Genomic DNA, 18,019 nt, shown 5'->3' with positions numbered 1-18,019 from the left:
TGGTTTAACAGATTTACAGTTCATAAGGAAATCAGGCAATTGAAATAAAATAATTATGCCCTAACTTCTGGACTTCACATTTATGTTAATACAGATATTACAGCGTGTAAATTGTCTGGGATCTTTTTCCACCGCTCATGAAACATGGGACCAACACTGCATTTTGCATTTATAATTTAGTTCAGTGTAAGCCTAGGGTGTTTTCATTATTTTTGTTTCGGGGCTAGATTCCCGATAAGGTTTGGTGACAACCGCTGTGATTTCTTTCTACTTCTACTAATGTGGTACTTCAATTTACTTGTGTATTTCCCAGTAATCAATAAATAAAGTTGTAAAATGTACTATAACACATCTACTAAAACCAAACGGCATAAAAAACGTTGACTACAATATCCCCTCAATGGAAAATATAATTAGTTTGATGGCTAGCTGTCAAATGATTCTGATTTACACAACACGTGGAGAAAGAAATTGAGAAAGTTTAGCACTGAGAGATAAATGAGTAAAAGTGAATGCAAGTGTCGTTGCTTGTGTATGTGTCGTGTGGCAAAGCTTTCTGAGAATTTTTTTCAGAAATGGGAACTCGCAATTTGGGAGCGGTAAATTCAAAAGTCAGAACAGTTCTTCAAGCAATACGATTTTAGCTTGCTTGACATACAAATTAATACAGCTTAACATGGTAGTAATAACGTCAACAAGCGTGCTTAACACTGACGATGCAACATTATCCGTTGACAACTAAAAACTGATACTCATCTCATGGTTGTTTCTTTTGTTGAGTGTAATTCAAGTGAAATGTCCCACTAGAGACTAGGACCGGATAACGTCGACATCATATGAACCCGCAAAAAGCCAGACTGGATATATGAACGGACAGTAGGACCCAGGGACATTCCTAACCTCTGCCTAAAGTGCGCACTAGAAGGGCGGTGGAGCTGTGTGATGCATTGAAAAAGAAATCATCGTTTCCGTAGATTTTATACGCTACACGTTAAGAGTGCCTCAGACATTAATGTAAGTATTCTTTTCAGTGTTAAGCGATGTGATTTCTGACAGATTACCCTTTATTTGTTATATATTCGTCACCTTTGGCAACTACTGCAGACGTTACTGTTAATGTTGAAGGCCTGCGTGAAAAGTTTTACAAGAAATAATTAGAGGCGGACATATTATTTTACGTCTTGCTGTAATGGACAGTATATCTTCATTCTTTAACTGTCTCTCCATATATCTGCGTTTGCAGATTTTTCCCTGTGCCCCGTCAAGATGTTTCTAGCCAAAAAACTAATTGGAGGCATCCTGGATGTTGTGAGGTAGGACTGTGTTTTGCTGACATACGCTCACAAACACACTTTTATCAGTATAAAGTAGGTGCGGTATATGGCAAATGTAACATAGCTTAGGCGGTTGTTACATTTGATGTAACACAGAGTATGTACCTATACTGCCTAAGGAGTTATATTACCATTACAAAAGGGTTGTGCACATAATAACAACAGTAACTGGGGAAAGGAATGTCATTCATGTGGTTTATTAAAGCAATAAGGCCCAAATGGGTGTGTCATATGACTAATATAAGGCTACGGGCTGTTTTTGTGGCAGAGTTTGGGGGTACAGCCCTAAACCATGGTCTTTTGGCAGTATACCACAAACCACAGCTGAGTTACTACTGTTATAAAGCCAATAACAACGCAAATAGGACTGTGTAAAGGACTTTTTGTCATACCTTTGATTTGGATTTCAGCCAGTCAGTATCAGGATCCAGACTATGCTGCTTATGAATATTAAATGACAGTCCTTCTTGTTTCCTTGTTTTCCCAACAGCAACATCGATCCCAATCAGTTTGTACCAGATCCTGTGAGTTAACCCTTTAACACTGGTGATAACCGTTTCAGAACATTTTTTATATGTCTTATAATAGTGCAGAATGCGGAATGGAAACTTTTGCAAACAAACACTACTCTTGTGAGGAAATGAGCCACATCTGTTGGTGTGTCTTGGCCTGTGTCCCAGACTGTGCTGAGGAGGGATGTGAGTGTTAAAGCTAACAGGCCCTGTTCTGTGCATTTGTGAACTAGCCCCCGCCACGCAGACCTCTGGCCTACGCTGAGCAGAATGAGAGTGATGAAGAGAGGCAGTTCCGCAAGGTGTTCCAGCAACTCGCTGGAGATGTTAGTACTCTTTTTTTTTTACCTATACACTTCTCCTATAATCAGGTCTTATATTCACTTCTAAACCTACTGTCCTTTCCTGTTTTGAGATGTGAAGAGCATAGGTAAATCAATGAAGGAATTGCTCTCATACCTGATGTCCTTTTATGAGTCTTTGGGAGACATCTTAGGTTTTTGGCCATCGAGTACAGTAAATCAAGTGTGGCATTGTATAATCAGGCTTGGGTGTTTCCTGGTAAGGATTTCTATAAGGACAAAACACAGTTGTTAAAAGGGGTGACATTAAACTACGATACATGGTAATGTATATCAAACAATGCATTGAACCTAGGAAATATATTCTACAAATTATTAATTGAAGTTACAGTATTTTGTGGTATATTCAGTGGTATACATTTTTTGGGGTGGGATGACTTTGAAGGGAAGTCCTGAAAAGGCCAATCCTGACAATGGTTAATCAAGACAACCAGAAAGAGTGGAACAAGTATGAAGAGTGGAACAAGTATGTGCTGTCAATCATTCCCTGCTGGTAGACTCCACTGGTAGCTCTGGTTGGCTTAAATTATTGATCCTGCCCTCTGATTACAGTTATGAAGTAAAGTGCTCCACAGACATTCTGCTTCTCTACATCTCACTGCTTTTGGATCGAGTAGTCGTTTACATTAAGAGGCTGAGGGCGTTGTTTGCTGACAATCCAACCTCTGGTCTATTCCAGTGGGAATAAACTGCGACAGATTCTGTGCAATCCTACCATTGTCTGACAGGGCGGCTCTGGTTTCCATATTCATACCACAGCCACAGAGTGAAAATTGGATATACACTCCCCAAAAAAATCTGAAAAATTTAATGAACATTTAGGCACCAGGCTAGCAGAATAATACAAGTTTCAAGATTTTCAGAAGATGAGTCGTTGAAATAGACAGGATCGGGACATAGTTATGACTTTGTGTGGAAGCTAGTTACGACCCGGCTCTCCTATCTTGTTAGGTATGTGTGGGTTGGAGAGGAAAGTCTGTATGAGTCATGGATGGGTGTGGTGACATAACATGGCCTGCCAGGCTCATGCCTGATAATAGTTGCCTTCATGACTAGCCGACATGAATGAGTCCTTACCGATCAGTGGAGGCAACATGTGATTCATTGAAATCTGTTATGTTTTTGTTATTGTGATATGTTACGATAACACACACACACACATTTGTTCCACGATTGTACCCCCCCCCAAAAAAAAACAACATTGGTTGACTTTATGGTTTGTCCCAGAGCTGTAGGACACCAAACAGATTATGTCTACCTTTGTGTTCTAGGACATGGAGGTGAGTCCCACTGAACTGAGGGACATCCTCAACAGGATCATTAGCAAACGTGAGTCCAAGCATCTGGCAAATTCACTGGGTCTTGTCAGTGATCTAATATCAATTGAACTGACATTAGATTGTCTGATGTTGCATAAATTATAAACATTAATGTTTTTTTAAATGGCAAACAGCACTACTGCTGTCATTTCCTGTATTCATTATTTGAGGTTTTTTCCCACAAAATTTATTTTTATATTATAATTTAGGAACTATTTTAGAAGCTTGCTCATTGAGAAATACACATTAATTATATCTTCCTAGCAGTTTTATTGTGGTTCTGATTTTGTAACATAAAACACTGTTAAGTATTTTTCTTTTTTCATGTGTTTGGAGGGATAACTATTTTTGTACCTGGAAGTGTTTAGGACTGTGTAATAGAGGTTATACCATTTAGTCTGAAATGCCATTAAAAGTGGAACCTGTGATTTAAAAAAAGTCTTTGGGCTGCAGCTGTAGAAATGTAGTCACTCTCAAGCTCACAGTGAAAGGTATGAAGGTAGTTATTCATCGTGTGGTTTATGGTAGTGAAGAGGCAGTCTCTGTGTTCGTTCAAGGTGGGGACCTGAAGACCGACGGCTTCAGTGTTGAGTCATGCAGGGGCATGGTGGCTGTCATGGACGTATCCTTTCACTTCAGGGTTTCTCTTAGAATTAAGAACTATACTGCACTGTCGGAATAGTTTATATAACGTTTTTTTCTTGATTTAAATACAGTCCGTGTCCTTAGTTGTATTCATTTATTCACAGTTGGAATAATTGGCAAACGGGTTAAGTTGAGACAGGTATTGGACCCTGGTCTCTGGGGAGGTGGAGGCGATACAAGGACCTGTATTTTTACCTTAACCCCAAGCACACAGAGCGACAGCACAGGGAAGCTTGGTTTCCATGAGTTCAAGTTTTTATGGAACAACATTAAGAAATGGCAGGTGGGTTTGGTCCTCTGGTTAACCTTTAGACACTGACCTGTAGAGAATGTCTTTCATGTCATGGAAATGTCTAGAAATTGTTTTGCAAATGTGTTTGCAAGGTGTCCAACACTCCTTACACTCCATCCCTTTGACAGTCTTTTAAATGATGTCACGTTGATTCGCCTTTTTAATAAAACATGCTGAGTACTTTGACCGGTTTGTGAGACCTTATTTTTGTTTTCATTCAGGCCATCTACAAATCACATGACACAGATTGCTCTGGGGTCATCAGCTCACATGAGCTTCCTGCTGCCTTCAACGCTGCAGGTGAGCTCAGAGGTCAATAGAACCAGACCTTGGAATTGAATATTTGTCATAAGGCATTTATAATAGTACAGTCACCATGGCAAGATGAACGGTGATGGCAGCTGATGAAAGCTACCCCTTTCATGCGTTAGTCATGCGTCTCACCGTTGTGTCTCCTGTTTGGTCCACTTGCAGGCTTCCCTCTGAACGACCAGCTCTTCCAGTTGCTAGTCCGAAGGTACAGCGATGAGCAGGGCAACATGGATTTTGACAATTTCATAGGGTGCCTGGTTAGACTGGACTCCATGTGTCGTAAGTCACTACATTCCAAAACTCTACCGCTCAGCTTGACTATGTCCTTGAATTCAGACAATTTTCATTTTGTTACCCTACCGTAATAGTGTTTGATGCTTTTCCAGGGGCCTTCAAAACACTGGACAAAGATAACAATGGATGCATCAAAGTCAACATTCAGGAGGTGAATAAATTACCATCTGCTCTGTTTTCATCTTAACTGTTTATGTAAAGTGGCATTTTTAAGGTTAATCATTGTTGTACACTGATCAGCCATAACATTATGACCACTGACAGGTGAAGTGAATAACACTGATAATCTCGTTATCATGGCACCTGTCAGTGGGTGGGATATATTAGGCAGCAAGTGAAAATTCGGTCCTCAAATTTGATATGTTAGAAGCAGGGAAAATGGGCAAGTGTAAGGATCTGAGCAACTTAGACAAGAGCCAAATTGTGATGGCTAGACGACTGGGTCAGAGCATCTCCAAAACTGCAGCCCTTGTGAATTGTTCCTGGTCTGCAGTGGTCAGAATCAAAATGGGTCCAAGGAAGGAAAAGAGGTGAACCGGCGACAGGGTCATGGGCGGCCAAGGCTCATTCATGCATGTGGTGAGTGAAGGCTGGCCCGTGTGGTACGATCCAACAGACGAGCTACTGTAGCTCAAATTGCTGAAAAAGTAAATGCTGGTACTGATAGAAAGGGGTCAGAACACACAGTGCATTGCAGTTTGTTGCGTATAGCCGCAGACCAGTCAAGGCGCCCATGCTGACCCCTGTCCACTTCAGAAAACGCCAGCAATGGGCATGTGAACATCAGAACTGGACCACAGAGCAATGGAAGAAGGTGGCCTGGTCTGATGAATCATGTTTCCTTTTACATCACGTGGATGGCCGGGATTGTGTGCGTCGCTTACCTGAAGAACACATGGCACCAGGATGCACTATGGGAAGAAGGCAAGCCGGCAGAGGCAGTGTGATGCTTTGGGCAATGTTCTGCTGGGAAACCTTGGGTCCTGCCATTCATGTGGATGTTACTTTGACACGTACCACCTACCTGAGCATTGTTGCAGACCATGTGCACCCTTTCATGGCAACAGTATTCCCTGATGGCATTGGCCTCTTTCAGCAGGATAATGTGCCCTGCCACAGAGCAAAAATTGTTTGAGGAACACAACAACGAGTTTAAGGTGTTGACTTGGCTTCCAAATTCATAATAATGTTATGGCTGATCGCTGTAATTGCTGATGTTCCACTTAAATAACCGCAACTTTGTCTTTGACTCTCTCCACAGTGGCTTTTGTTGACCATATACTCATAAAAGATCTGTAGAAGCCCTCAAAAAGCCTACGTTCATCTCTACATTCATCAGTTCGTCATTTTATAATTGTAGTTCATAATACCATTGCTATTGTAGTTCATTACTTTTTATTTTCATGAATGTTAATTCAAGAATTTGTCACAAGATGGCAGCAAAACAAAAACACTGGGTCACAAATCCACATTAATTCCCATAGAGCACAAACATTATTTATTTCAAGAACCCTTTCTGGAGGGCGAGGAGGCTTTTTAAGGCAAAGGGTTGAAACTAGAACTGTTAACATCTTGAGAATATTTTTTTTATTTTGGGTGAAAATATTGAGTATTTATCTCATATCCCCTTAATAATTTCACCTGTACATTATCGATATATTTTGAGCGGACAGTAGAATTGAAGAGCATATATAAGTGAATCAGCAGTGTATTTTATGGTGCACAGTAACCTAGAATGTTTAACCGACTCTGGATTTTTCAGTATAACATTTCTAATGATTTGGATTGAAATACCATAAGTGATGTTTCAGCTGTTTCTGTTGAACAAACTGTCCAGTGTTTTCATATGTTTAAGAAAAACAGTGTCATATAAATGTGTCCCCTTATCTAAAATTTAGCATTTTTTTTTCAATTGATGTTTTCAGATCTTCAAACAAGTAAACAAATGATACCATATGTATACTCATTTCATTTATTCAAATAAAATTATTCATCACCAATATTAAACTGTGAGAACACAATGGCCTCCTTGCATTGAATAACGTGTGTGTGCAATGACTGCAACCAAACAGCTCCAGATCAATCTCACTTGGCTGTGGAAGATTTTGAACCACTTTTCTATGCCAAACTAAATCAGACGTTTATAGGTTTTCAGAATGAACTGCTGGTTTCAAGTCCTCAGTTAGGTTTATGTCTAACCATTGACTGGTCTAGACCATTCCAGAACTTTAAACGTATTGCTATGCATCCATTCTGATGTAGAATAGATGATTATTGTCTTGCTGCTTGACCCTTAGATTCAGCTCACAAGCATGTTTTTGTTTTACCGGTTCCTGAGCAATGTCTACTTAAGAATAGATTGATGTCTTCTGAAAGCAGCATAGACATCAAAAGGCATGCCTGAACTATCAACACCTTTATATGTTAGCACTTTGTTAACATAAATGGTAAAGAAAAACACAAAATGTCTGTCTCCTTGCCCTTATTCGGATTGGTACCGGGATTTCTCCCTCCTGAGCCCATGGTGGACATTCTGGTGTCCCTTTAAGAACTCCTGCAGCAGGGCTGGTCACTACTGCTGTTTAGCATGAAACTATTGTTGTAAGCATGCGAGTATGCTCTGCCTCAATACAAATATTGGGCTCCACCTGTCTGACTCAGGTTCCGGAATGCACTCAGATGCATATCATTGACCTGTCAAAATCTGTTTCTTTGGCAACAGCACTAGGTAGCAGGTTAGCTTGCTTGTTCGGTTTATCTAGTACCTACCGATGTTATTTTCATGAAGTGACTATAGTGACATTATATCAGTCGTAGTACTAAGCCAAAGCATGCTAGGGTTGCAATGACTAAAATAAAGCGAGGTATTTTATAATTGACATTCGGTGGATATTTGTTTTCTCTTGTCATAACTATAAAGTCAAGCATTCCATGACAATGAAAATTACCAGATTTTGAATCGGGATAGGATGCACTACAATATATATTTTTTAAATGATTAAATGTTTTTGGGGCAATTTCTGAATTCAATCGTCAATTGCTCCTACAAAAGGTGTTGTAATAATGTAAAACGTACCTTTTCTGGATCTGGGAAGGATAGACTACAATCCATGTTTTTTAAAATTTGTATTCAACATTTCAAAATTGTATAAAAAGAAGAGAAAATTCAAAACGTGTGCCATGACTATTAAAAATGCATATTTTGAATCAGGGGAGGGTGTACTAAAATCCACAGCATTTACTTTTTCGATACATTGTATTTCAAAATGTGTTCCTATCAATTGTTGTTATATTATAAAACATACATATTCTGAATTGGGGAAGGATGGACTACAATCCATGGCTTTTAGTCTTTCAAAATTGTTCACTTCAAAATTTGCTAAAACTTATAATTCAATAGTTCCTACAAAAGGTGTGCCATGGCTATTAAAAATGCATATTCTGAATCAGGGGAGGATGAATGACAATCAATGGCTTTTAGTTTTTTTTTGATTAGAAAATTTGCCAAACCTTTGAAGATTCAATAGCTCCTACACAAAGTGTGCCTTTGACTATGAAAGGTGTGTATTCTGAATGGGAGGAGAATGGACTACTTTTAGTTTCAAAATGTGCTAAATCTTTGAAAAGTCCATAAAAGAAAAAAAAATGAATCCAATGATGTGCAAATAATTTAACCTTAGCCCTGTATATTAATTGATAATAGTACAAAGACAACATATCAAATGTTGAAACTGAGAATTTTTATTGTTTTGGAAAAATACATGCCCATTTTGAATTTGATACCAGCAACACATTTCAAAAAGTTGGGGACAGGGCATGTTTACCACTGTGTTGCATCACCTCTTCTTTTAACAATACCCTGTAAGTGTTTGGGAATTGAGAAGACCAATAGATGTATTTTTGAATGTGAAATGTACTCCCATTTTTGCTTGATAAGGGGTCTTCTTTGTCTTCTGTGCATTTTTTATCCATCCACTACTGTAGTATCTGTTGATCCTCACTCTGCCAAGCAATCATAGCATGCAGCTATTATCTTTCCATCATACTTCATAGGCATCATGTCTATGGAACAGGTAAATGGAATAGGTTAACATTCTGATTCAGAACTGCTCAAAGTGCAGAGGACACCTTTCATGGGTATGTAATGTAGGGATCAGTATGTAGGGATGCTATGATTATTGTACAGTTTGAGTTGATGTAAGACTTAACTATGAAAACAAGGCCTTTTTTGGTGTTTTGATGCTTTTACATATACTAAATCTTTAAAACATGCATCAATAATAGTCAGATTATACAATCACTTTGGGTGTTTCAGAGTACACATAGTGTGTTTTAAAACACTTCATGTGTATCAACACTTTAGATGCATTAAGGTGTGGGTATTAGACTAAACACAGCAAAAACAGCTTTCAAAATATGGTTAACAATGAAGTAGTGCCAGCAAAGATGGATGATGAATGCAATCATGTGTGTTTTTTCTGTAAGGGAATCCATGGATTGGAATGTTTTACTAGATATTTTATCAACACAGCATTTTAGGGCACTATAGCAACTGATATGTGTGTCTATACCTGCCAACAGCCATTCCCAACCTGCCTCTCATTAAATGTTGCGAGGTGGGCGGGGCCGTGGGCCTCTTATGCATTGAAAAACAAATTCTTGCAAAACTGGTTTTTGAGTATAGGCTACCTGGCAGGAGTGGCAGCCAGTCAGTCTCTGACAACTTCATCTACACGTTAATCACTGTGAGTATTCTTTGCAATTTTTGGGCAGATTTAACTTAAGTTTTCCTGACTGCTTCTTGTTTAATTGTTTGGTCTTCAACACTTTTGACATCTGAATTAGTATTTGTCTTGTTGCTGATTAAATACCAGGGGGAAAGTATTTACAGGTGGACATAATTCATTTCCTGGATTCTCTGTCTTTCTGTTTGTTTTTAGTAGAGTTTACTCTTCATCAGATATTAGGTATTTTACCATTTTATTTCTTTTTATGGCTTCTCTTACAGGTTGGAACCTGTGTGCCTCATCAAGATGTTTCTGGCCAAAACACTACTTGGTGGCGTCTTGGATGTTGTGAAGTAAACCTGGCTCTTGACACACACACACACACTCAAATACACACAATTACACAGTCTATCTCGGTATACATCCTGAATATAATGGTGACTTTGCGGACAGTAAAATGGTACCTTCTGTGATCTTATTTCCCCAACAGCAACATCAACCCAAATCAATTTACACACTCAAATCCCGTGAGTTAATCATTTAGCACATTTTATAACGATTTACATAAGTGTTACATAAGTATTTGTTCATCTATAAATCTAAATAGTCTAGTAAATGGAATGGACCATTTCAGGAGACACTACTCCTCAGAACAAACCATGCCACAGCTGTTGGTGTATGTTGTCTGGCATCCCAGACTACAGTTCGGAGGGAATTGTAGTCAGGAGGATTAATTGTGAATGCTGACAGAGCCTGGTTGCTGTGTTTGTGTCCTAGATCCCACAACGTACACCTCTGGCCTACGCTCCTAAGCCAAATGTGAATGACGAGGAAAACCAGTTCCACAGAGTCTTCCTGCAACTTGCTGGGGATGTAAGCACTTCGTTTTCAACATTATGCACTCCTCCTGTACTCAGGTAGTTTTAGGTATTATCAACATATCAACCACAAACCAGTTACAAGCAGTAGAACATTAAAAACTTATGGGACAACATACCTGTGGTCTCATATACCACAGCTTTCAACCAATCAGTATTAAGCATTTGAACCACCTGGTTTAAAATTAAGCAATAAGGCACGAGGGGCTGTGGTACATGACCATTATACCACGGCTAAGAACTGTTCTTAGGCAAGACACATTTCAGTGTCTAGATACAGCACTTAGCTGTGGTATATTGGCCATACCAGTTGGTTCAAACCCTTAATATTGACATGCTGAAAGCTGTTGTATATAAGACAGTATACCTTGAGTCTACCTTTAAAATGTTTAACATTTTGCTACGTCCATTTGAGCTGATTGGCTGCCAGTTTGAAAGTATTCAATAAGGCCTCTAGATATGCAAATCATACAAAACATCAAATACTTATATAACTTAGATAAACATATAAACCCGGCCAACCATGTGGTTGTAGTAGAATACAGTGAAATACAAACTCCTCCCCTCAATGAATTTCATAAATGTATCCATGTATTAATTCATTAATTCCAACTGCAATTGCTTTTAGTGTTTTACAGTCGGTTATGGTATTGTACTGTGTGTTATAACACTTTATATGTTGAATATCATGTTTTCACAATACAGCAGTGTTAAATACAATATGTAACGTTACTTCCCAGTAATCTGCCTTTACCACTACAGTGTCTCTATGTTGTTCAGGGAAGTGAAGAGCTTATATAAGTCAACACAGTAATTCCACCCATCCTTGGTTCCACATCTAATATTGGATACTGTATACTATGTTGGTTGATTGTAAACTGTGACAATCAGTAAGGCCCTTGGTGTCGCTCCCATTAGCTAAGCCTTGTTAGCTTCCCAACCCTTCCCCCCTCACATTTCCGCCCACCCATCCACACCACTACATGTGAAACCAGTCCTCAGAATGTGGCTCCTCCCGACAGTGAGATGTGGTGGATAGAGTCTTTGTTTGCGGTCAACATACACGAGGCATTCAGTAGACCAGACTTAAACTTTATGACTGGCTTGAATAATGGTAAAGATCTTAGCCAAGTGGTTCTAGTTGTCAAGGCAGCACAAAAAAATGTATTCTCTATGGTTATAATGTGATGTCAAAGTGATTCACTGGGATTGGAGCTATCAGGGCGGCTTTACTTACTTGTTGGTTTTGTTTTGGGTGCGGGAGGTGTTAATGCTTTTTGAAACATATAGATAGGCGTGGATACGTGTATTACATGTTCTTCTGGGCACTAGTCTGGTATTGGTTGACTTGACAGAAAAACAGGTTATACAACCATCACCAATGGAGAACCCTTTCTGACTTCAGGTAGGACCTTTCTGGGTTGCAAAATTGCATGTATAGCCATCTGTGTAAAGAATACTACATATGGAATTAAAGGGTTCTTTATGTTTTACTATAGGTAACACGATTTTGAAAGAGTGATACAACCAATCAACCTGAATGAAGATTTGTTGTCTGGTGTATTGTGTATGTGTATGTGTGGCCAAAATAATCCCTTTTTCAGTTAATCCAATTAACACAATTAACTGTAGATTAAACTTGCACGTGAAGTGGTGTTTTGATAAGATATGTTGCAACAGCTCTTTGGCTTGTGATGGTTTGATATTGAAATAAGAATTTTTGCTAAAATGGAACATGTGAAGTATAATTCCCAGAAATGATTAAAGACTACTTTTATTGCCTGGAGGTACATATACAGCACATCTATACACATCTGCAAACCAAAAGTGATCTGTCCAGTCCATGCCAAAGTTCGCTTAATCTGAACTGAATAGTTTCACATTTCATCTTGTTGTTAGCTGGAGTTTCCAAGATTCAACATTTGGAACAGTTTTCCGTTTGATGGGTCCATTTAGCGAGGAGTATTCCAAACTATCACCTGGGATGGCCATTTAATTTCTCCCAGAGACTTTAATCTCCACCACTAGATTTATAAGCTAACAATCAAGCCAATAATTCAATCAGATGTTCTTGTTCTGGACTAAACAATGCATTTTTGAGATTTTGCTGCAGACAACTGGCCCAGCTTACTGATACGGCTAACAAATCACAGAGTTTACCTAGTTTGTGGTGCATGTACTGTATTTATTAATACTCGTTGGCTACAAAAGGTGGCCACTGCAACTACATGCTAAGGCTTCTCGATTGGGAATTCCCCATCTTCAGTCAGCTGTTGAACAACACAGGATTCAAAATTGCTAGTTTGTCCAATTTGGATTTTAATCTGGGAGTTGTGAGTTTCACGGTTTACCAACTTAGCCATTCTGGACAAAATTGCTTTTGAAATCACTTTTTCTCTGCAATTGTAATACTACAAATTTAGTTCCAGAATGTTGAGCATGCACTACATCTCAGAATTAGAATTATTTATTGATTGTTATGCAGCAAATGTGTTGCCCAAATATATCTGTAGTATAGGACTCTATCAGATTGTGTACCTATGTTGTGTATCTTTGTGTTACAGGACCTGGAGGTGAGCCCTAATGAACTGATGGAAATCCTCAACAGGATTATTAGCAAACGTCAGTCCTGTTTTTTACAGATTGTGCCTATGCTAGTGCTTGTCATGTGTGTAATGGAGATACATGATACAAGATCGATGTCTACACACACACACACACACACACACACACGCACTGACTAATATCAAAATCTGCTTCATGCATGCTAGTAGGAGTCGGTTTAGGCACAAATCTTCAATGTGTATAGTAGTAAAGGAGGGATCTCTCTGCACTGTGTTTATTCCAGAAAGGGACCTGAAAACTGACGGCTTCAGCATTGAGTCATGCCGGAGCATGGTGGCTGTCATGGACGTATCCTTTCACTTCTGTATTTCTATTAGGATGAAGGACTATACTAGTTTATATTATTCCTTTTTACCTTGACCCAAACACACAGAGTGACAGCTCAGGAAAGCTTGGCTATGAAGAGTTCAAATTTCTGTGGAACAACATCAAGAAATGGCAGGTGAGTTCAGTCCTCTTGCAAATACTGACGTATGCACCCTATTACAATTAGTGTAGCATCATGGACAACTTTTGTCCTAAACAACAAATTATTTACATTTATTTCCAAGGGATTCATATAGCACCCTCTACTACATCGAATAGTCCTTATATTGGACAACTGTGAGAATCAAATTGATAAATGTAACATTGATTCACTCTTAAAAGTTGCTGTGAACATTGACCTCTCTGCATAACCTCATCTCCATTCTGATTTAGGCAATCTACAAAACATACGACGCTGACCACTCAGGACTTATAAGCTCAACAGAGCTCCCAGGTGCCTTCAAATCTGCAGGTGAGATATAAGATCCGAAGAACCAAAAAATAGAAAAACAAATGTGTATTTGTCATCGTAGGCCTCTAAAGAGTGTAATGAGAGGGGCAAAAGAAAACATGAATGACGACTGACAAAAGCTAGCTATTTCCTGCATTGGTAATGCATTTGGTCTCATCGTTGTGCCTCCTGTTTTGTCCATGTGCAGGCTTCCCTCTCAACGCCGACCTCATCCAGATGATTACGCGCAGGTACAGCGATGAGCAGGGCAACATGGACTTCGACAACTACATAGGGTGCCTGGTTAGACTGGACGCCATGTGTCGTAAGTCACTACATCCCAATACACCAACACTCAGCCTGGCCGAGTTCAAATTATTTTTTATAACCCTCTGCTAATAATGTTTTGTGAATCTTAAGGATTCTTCAAGACTCTGGACAAAGGCAACGCAGGAACTATCAGCATTAACATCCAGGAGGTAAATAAGTGATGGCAGTCTGCTTGACTTCTGCCGATTTCAACGGGTTGTTTAGGGTGTGTGGCTAGTATGAGATTAATGACTGGATACCGGCATAGCCCCGGGAAGATTTTTGGTGGTACTGATGGCTGAGTGGGGGGGGGGGTGCTGAGGCTATGGATATTGAAAACAGGCATTGATATTATTCCTAAACAACCTCACCACTAATGTCTTTTGCTCTTTCCACAGTGGCTTCAGTTGACAATGTATTCATAAATCACCAGACAACGCCTATCTCGCGCTCTTCCTTTTTGCATCATGCAATTCATCACTAGATGGCAGCATTGTAACATGGCAAATCATGCAATACTTTTTTTTAATATGACAAATATTTTAGTGATGTTTTCTAATATTAACATAAATTTGCTTTTAGTTAAACATGCCATACAGTCATGTAATGGAATGTCAGAAACTTTAGTGGTCAATAAATTAATTAATCAGTAAATGTTCAGCTTTTTCTCACAAAAATTGTCCTTTCTTATTGATTTTTTTTTTATCCCTATTTTCTGTGTTTAAATGATAGCTTTTGCAAACCAAAGTCAAATATGAAGTTGATTCATCTTTAGTTGTTCATCACCACCTCTTGGCTTCCACTGCCAAGTGAAGCCCTAAAAACATGACTGCCAATTCACTTTATTTACACACTGCATGGGCAAAAGGGGACGCACACCAAAGAGTGGCTGCTGAAATCTTTCACTGGTACCAGGGCAGTTCCCAGAGTAACGATCGCGGCTGTTCAACGGGGCCTGATCTCGGAGGAGGGACTTGACGGTGTGTCATCTGACCTGGGGCGGGTTCACTGAGTCTCATCGTTTTGGAAAGTTAAGATAGAAATATGCCAAATTGAACGAGCATGTGTTTCCAAGTCATGAAAACAAGTTCTCACTATGGCTCTAGTTTTTATATTTCTATCTGCAACGTTCAAGAACGAGGTTGTACTGAATGGCTATGGGTCTAGAGCTGACCTGGAGAAAAAAAAGTGACGCTGAGGAAACGGGGGTAGGACAGATCGATAAACCAGGTAACAGATGTGCTCTCTTGGATTGGATTGTCTGGCTAGGTAGAGGGAAACACGACCACTCAGAAAAGTAAAAGGTACGTTTAAAGGGTGTTTTATATTCATTTGTAAACACTATATAAACAGGGTAATGTTTTTTATTTGTGGGATAAGCTTAATCGATTGATATAGCCTTTAGTTACATCAAAGTATAGTTTGAATTAATTTTTGACACGTTTAATAAAGATATGTTTATTTTAGTTTAAAATTATCAGCATAGTATTTGTTTAAATAAAACTGAGTGTTACTTGATACTAAGTAAACATGCGATAGATCTCCCACAACAGTGCATATGCTGACGATACCACTCATTGTAGCTGCACCCAGACCTTTACATGTTATTAAAACATATTTAAATCATGCAAAATACTATCAACAAACTTTCAATTATCTGTGGATAAGCACCTGCTTGCTATGGTTGGGTTAGATCTAGAATAATGTTTAGGGTGATTGTTAAGGTTAGAGTTGGGATGAAGGTTAGGATTAGAATATGGTTTAGGTTTAGTACATAGTTAGATAAAATGCTAGTTTCATAGTCAGTGGACAAATGTAGACCATCTACAGGCATACATTTGGGACTCTCAAAATAAAGTTTTACAACACTCTTATTAGTATTCTTTGTGTAGGGGCATTGTATAATTACTTTGTTGATATTCATGATAACAGCATTCTCAAAGGTCCTTATTTCATTTACATGGCAGTCTTCTTCTGTAGGTGTCCTTGATCCATAATCTAAGAAACCAAGTCAAGCTGTGAACAATCAACTCTGACCTTTTTTATGATTCTTTTTTATTGTGTTTTTTACATGTATTCATACAGAGACCAATGTCAGCTGAGATCAAGTTTTATTTTACAGCTGAACCCAGTATTACAACAATAAAAACACATACAAAATGGAAATAAGACATAATATAGAAAAACAATCACAATTCACAACAAAAAGATTATTATTGAAATATAAAATTATTTTATAGGCCCTAATATGTTGTTTCAATTGAGTGTATGTCAAAATATTCAGAACTGTTTTATCCAGTTGTGAATTAGCCCACGGGATGTCCAGTAGTATCCAGTCCAATATTTGGCCCTTGTAGATGTCAGGTTGACATTTGCACTCCTTGGCAATGAGACACTTTGTGATCAACAGTCACCTTGCAGGAAAAAAAATACATTCAACGTGTGCCTTTATATATTGTATGCTCTGGTTACATGAATAAGCGATATGTCCCTAGTGGTCAGCCTGTGTATAGCGTGTGAACAGGGGTCACTTTTAGCGAACTAAACCAATGGGTTTGTGGGTGGCTTGGCAGTTTGTACTTTATCAAGCAGCTGAACGCTCATGAAAGATGCTAATACATCCAATGCCTCCACGTACATCAGCATCAAAGCCGATATTCCCCATCACTGAGGAATAAATCAGCATGCTCCTATAATTTCAATTGTCCTGGGTTTTTTCTAACCGTGTTTTAATGCCCCACGTGCTCCTCTTCTTGTCATATTCTGTGCTGCATTTGACTGAACCTCTTCTACTTTCCCTCTGATCTTAAATTCAAGCCTACAAAAACAGTCTCCCTAATTGTGCTAGTGAGTGAGTCTGGGAAATGGCTCTCCTGACCATCAATATTGGTGATGTCTGGGCAAGTCAGCCGTAGTACAAACAGAAGTCTTTGACCGAGATGTACTGTCTCAGCCTCAGTCCTGTTATGGACAGGAGACAAGGACTGTTAATTGAAAAATAAAAACTGACCTGTGTTTTCCTTGGCAATTAGGTTGTCTCAAAGTCTCACTCCCAGTGTAACTCCTCAAAAAAACTGTTTGTCCCGTGGGGCTCCTCACACAGCCACTTGCAACGGAAACATTTAACTGTTACAGTCTCCGCAGCCCTTCATTCCCAAACAAAGCGTACTGTTTTCAGTTCTGTTTGTCTCTTGTCTTCTGCCTTTCTTCCACCTAACTCCCTTTTCCTTCTTCCTAATCATCTCTCCCTCTAATCGTTTTCACTCTCCCCCTCTCCTTTTCGTTACTCCGTGTGGTGCCTGGGTTTGGCAGCTGGTGATTAGAGGGTGATTACCAAGATGCTGAAGCACCTTCACCCTCACCAACAGAATGGAAAGGGGCCCAGGTTGGGATGCGTGTACGTGTGGGGGTCTCAGGAACAAGAGGGACTGCCTGAAGTAGGCACTAATTGCGTTCAGCAGTGAATGGAACATGATCTGAGGGAAGAGGCAGTGGGGGTGTATGGTCGAGTGGTGACGGGGTTGGTCGTGTAGACAGCATAAAGGATAGATGGTGCAACTAACGTGCCAGGTGTTGTTAGGTTTTGAGCGCTCTGAAGATCCAGTGGCACTGAAGTAAGAAGCTGTTGTCATGGAGTTGAATCACAGTATATT

At 39.3% G+C, this 18,019-nt stretch overlaps 2 protein-coding genes across 2 annotated transcripts; both read left to right on the top strand.

Annotated features, from left to right (window-relative positions):
* The first annotated feature begins 885 nt into the window (after positions 1-885).
* On the top strand, positions 886-7,091 carry LOC105024138 (calpain small subunit 1). The gene is made up of 11 exons (XM_010893861.3): positions 886-1,014; positions 1,244-1,313; positions 1,825-1,858; positions 2,080-2,172; positions 3,480-3,537; positions 4,085-4,149; positions 4,387-4,455; positions 4,686-4,764; positions 4,939-5,055; positions 5,163-5,221; positions 6,332-7,091. Exons 2-11 carry the CDS (start codon positions 1,267-1,269, stop codon positions 6,356-6,358), a joined length of 648 nt encoding a protein of 215 aa, XP_010892163.1. The 5' UTR covers positions 886-1,014; positions 1,244-1,266; the 3' UTR covers positions 6,359-7,091.
* A 2,631-nt stretch (positions 7,092-9,722) lies between these two features.
* Positions 9,723-15,026, top strand: LOC105024137 (calpain small subunit 1-like). Its single transcript, XM_010893859.4, has 11 exons — positions 9,723-9,815; positions 10,079-10,150; positions 10,288-10,324; positions 10,575-10,670; positions 13,240-13,297; positions 13,524-13,588; positions 13,674-13,742; positions 14,000-14,078; positions 14,266-14,382; positions 14,478-14,536; positions 14,765-15,026. The coding sequence occupies exons 2-11, from the start codon at positions 10,104-10,106 to the stop codon at positions 14,789-14,791; spliced, it is 654 nt and encodes a 217-aa protein (XP_010892161.2). The 5' UTR covers positions 9,723-9,815; positions 10,079-10,103; the 3' UTR covers positions 14,792-15,026.
* The last annotated feature ends 2,993 nt before the right edge of the window (positions 15,027-18,019 follow it).

The sequence above is a fragment of the Esox lucius genome, chromosome 1 (genome assembly GCF_011004845.1).
Source record: "Esox lucius isolate fEsoLuc1 chromosome 1, fEsoLuc1.pri, whole genome shotgun sequence".
In the NCBI taxonomy this organism is placed as follows: Eukaryota; Metazoa; Chordata; class Actinopteri; order Esociformes; family Esocidae; genus Esox; species Esox lucius.
This window is presented reverse-complemented; position numbering and strand designations above follow the sequence as displayed.

Bases quoted from the DNA above. Each gene is read 5' to 3' on its own strand.
- LOC105024138 (XM_010893861.3), top strand. From the start codon at position 1,267: ATGTTTCTAGCCAAAAAACTAATTGGAGGCATCCTGGATGTTGTGAG. The intron at 1,859-2,079 runs GTGAGTTAACCC...TTTGTGAACTAG, and splicing joins ATCAGTTTGTACCAGATCCT to CCCCCGCCACGCAGACCTCT. The intron at 2,173-3,479 runs GTTAGTACTCTT...TTTGTGTTCTAG, and splicing joins TCCAGCAACTCGCTGGAGAT to GACATGGAGGTGAGTCCCAC.
- LOC105024137 (XM_010893859.4), top strand. From the start codon at position 10,104: ATGTTTCTGGCCAAAACACTACTTGGTGGCGTCTTGGATGTTGTGAA. The intron at 10,671-13,239 runs GTAAGCACTTCG...TTTGTGTTACAG, and splicing joins TCCTGCAACTTGCTGGGGAT to GACCTGGAGGTGAGCCCTAA. The intron at 14,079-14,265 runs GTGAGATATAAG...GTCCATGTGCAG, and splicing joins AGGTGCCTTCAAATCTGCAG to GCTTCCCTCTCAACGCCGAC.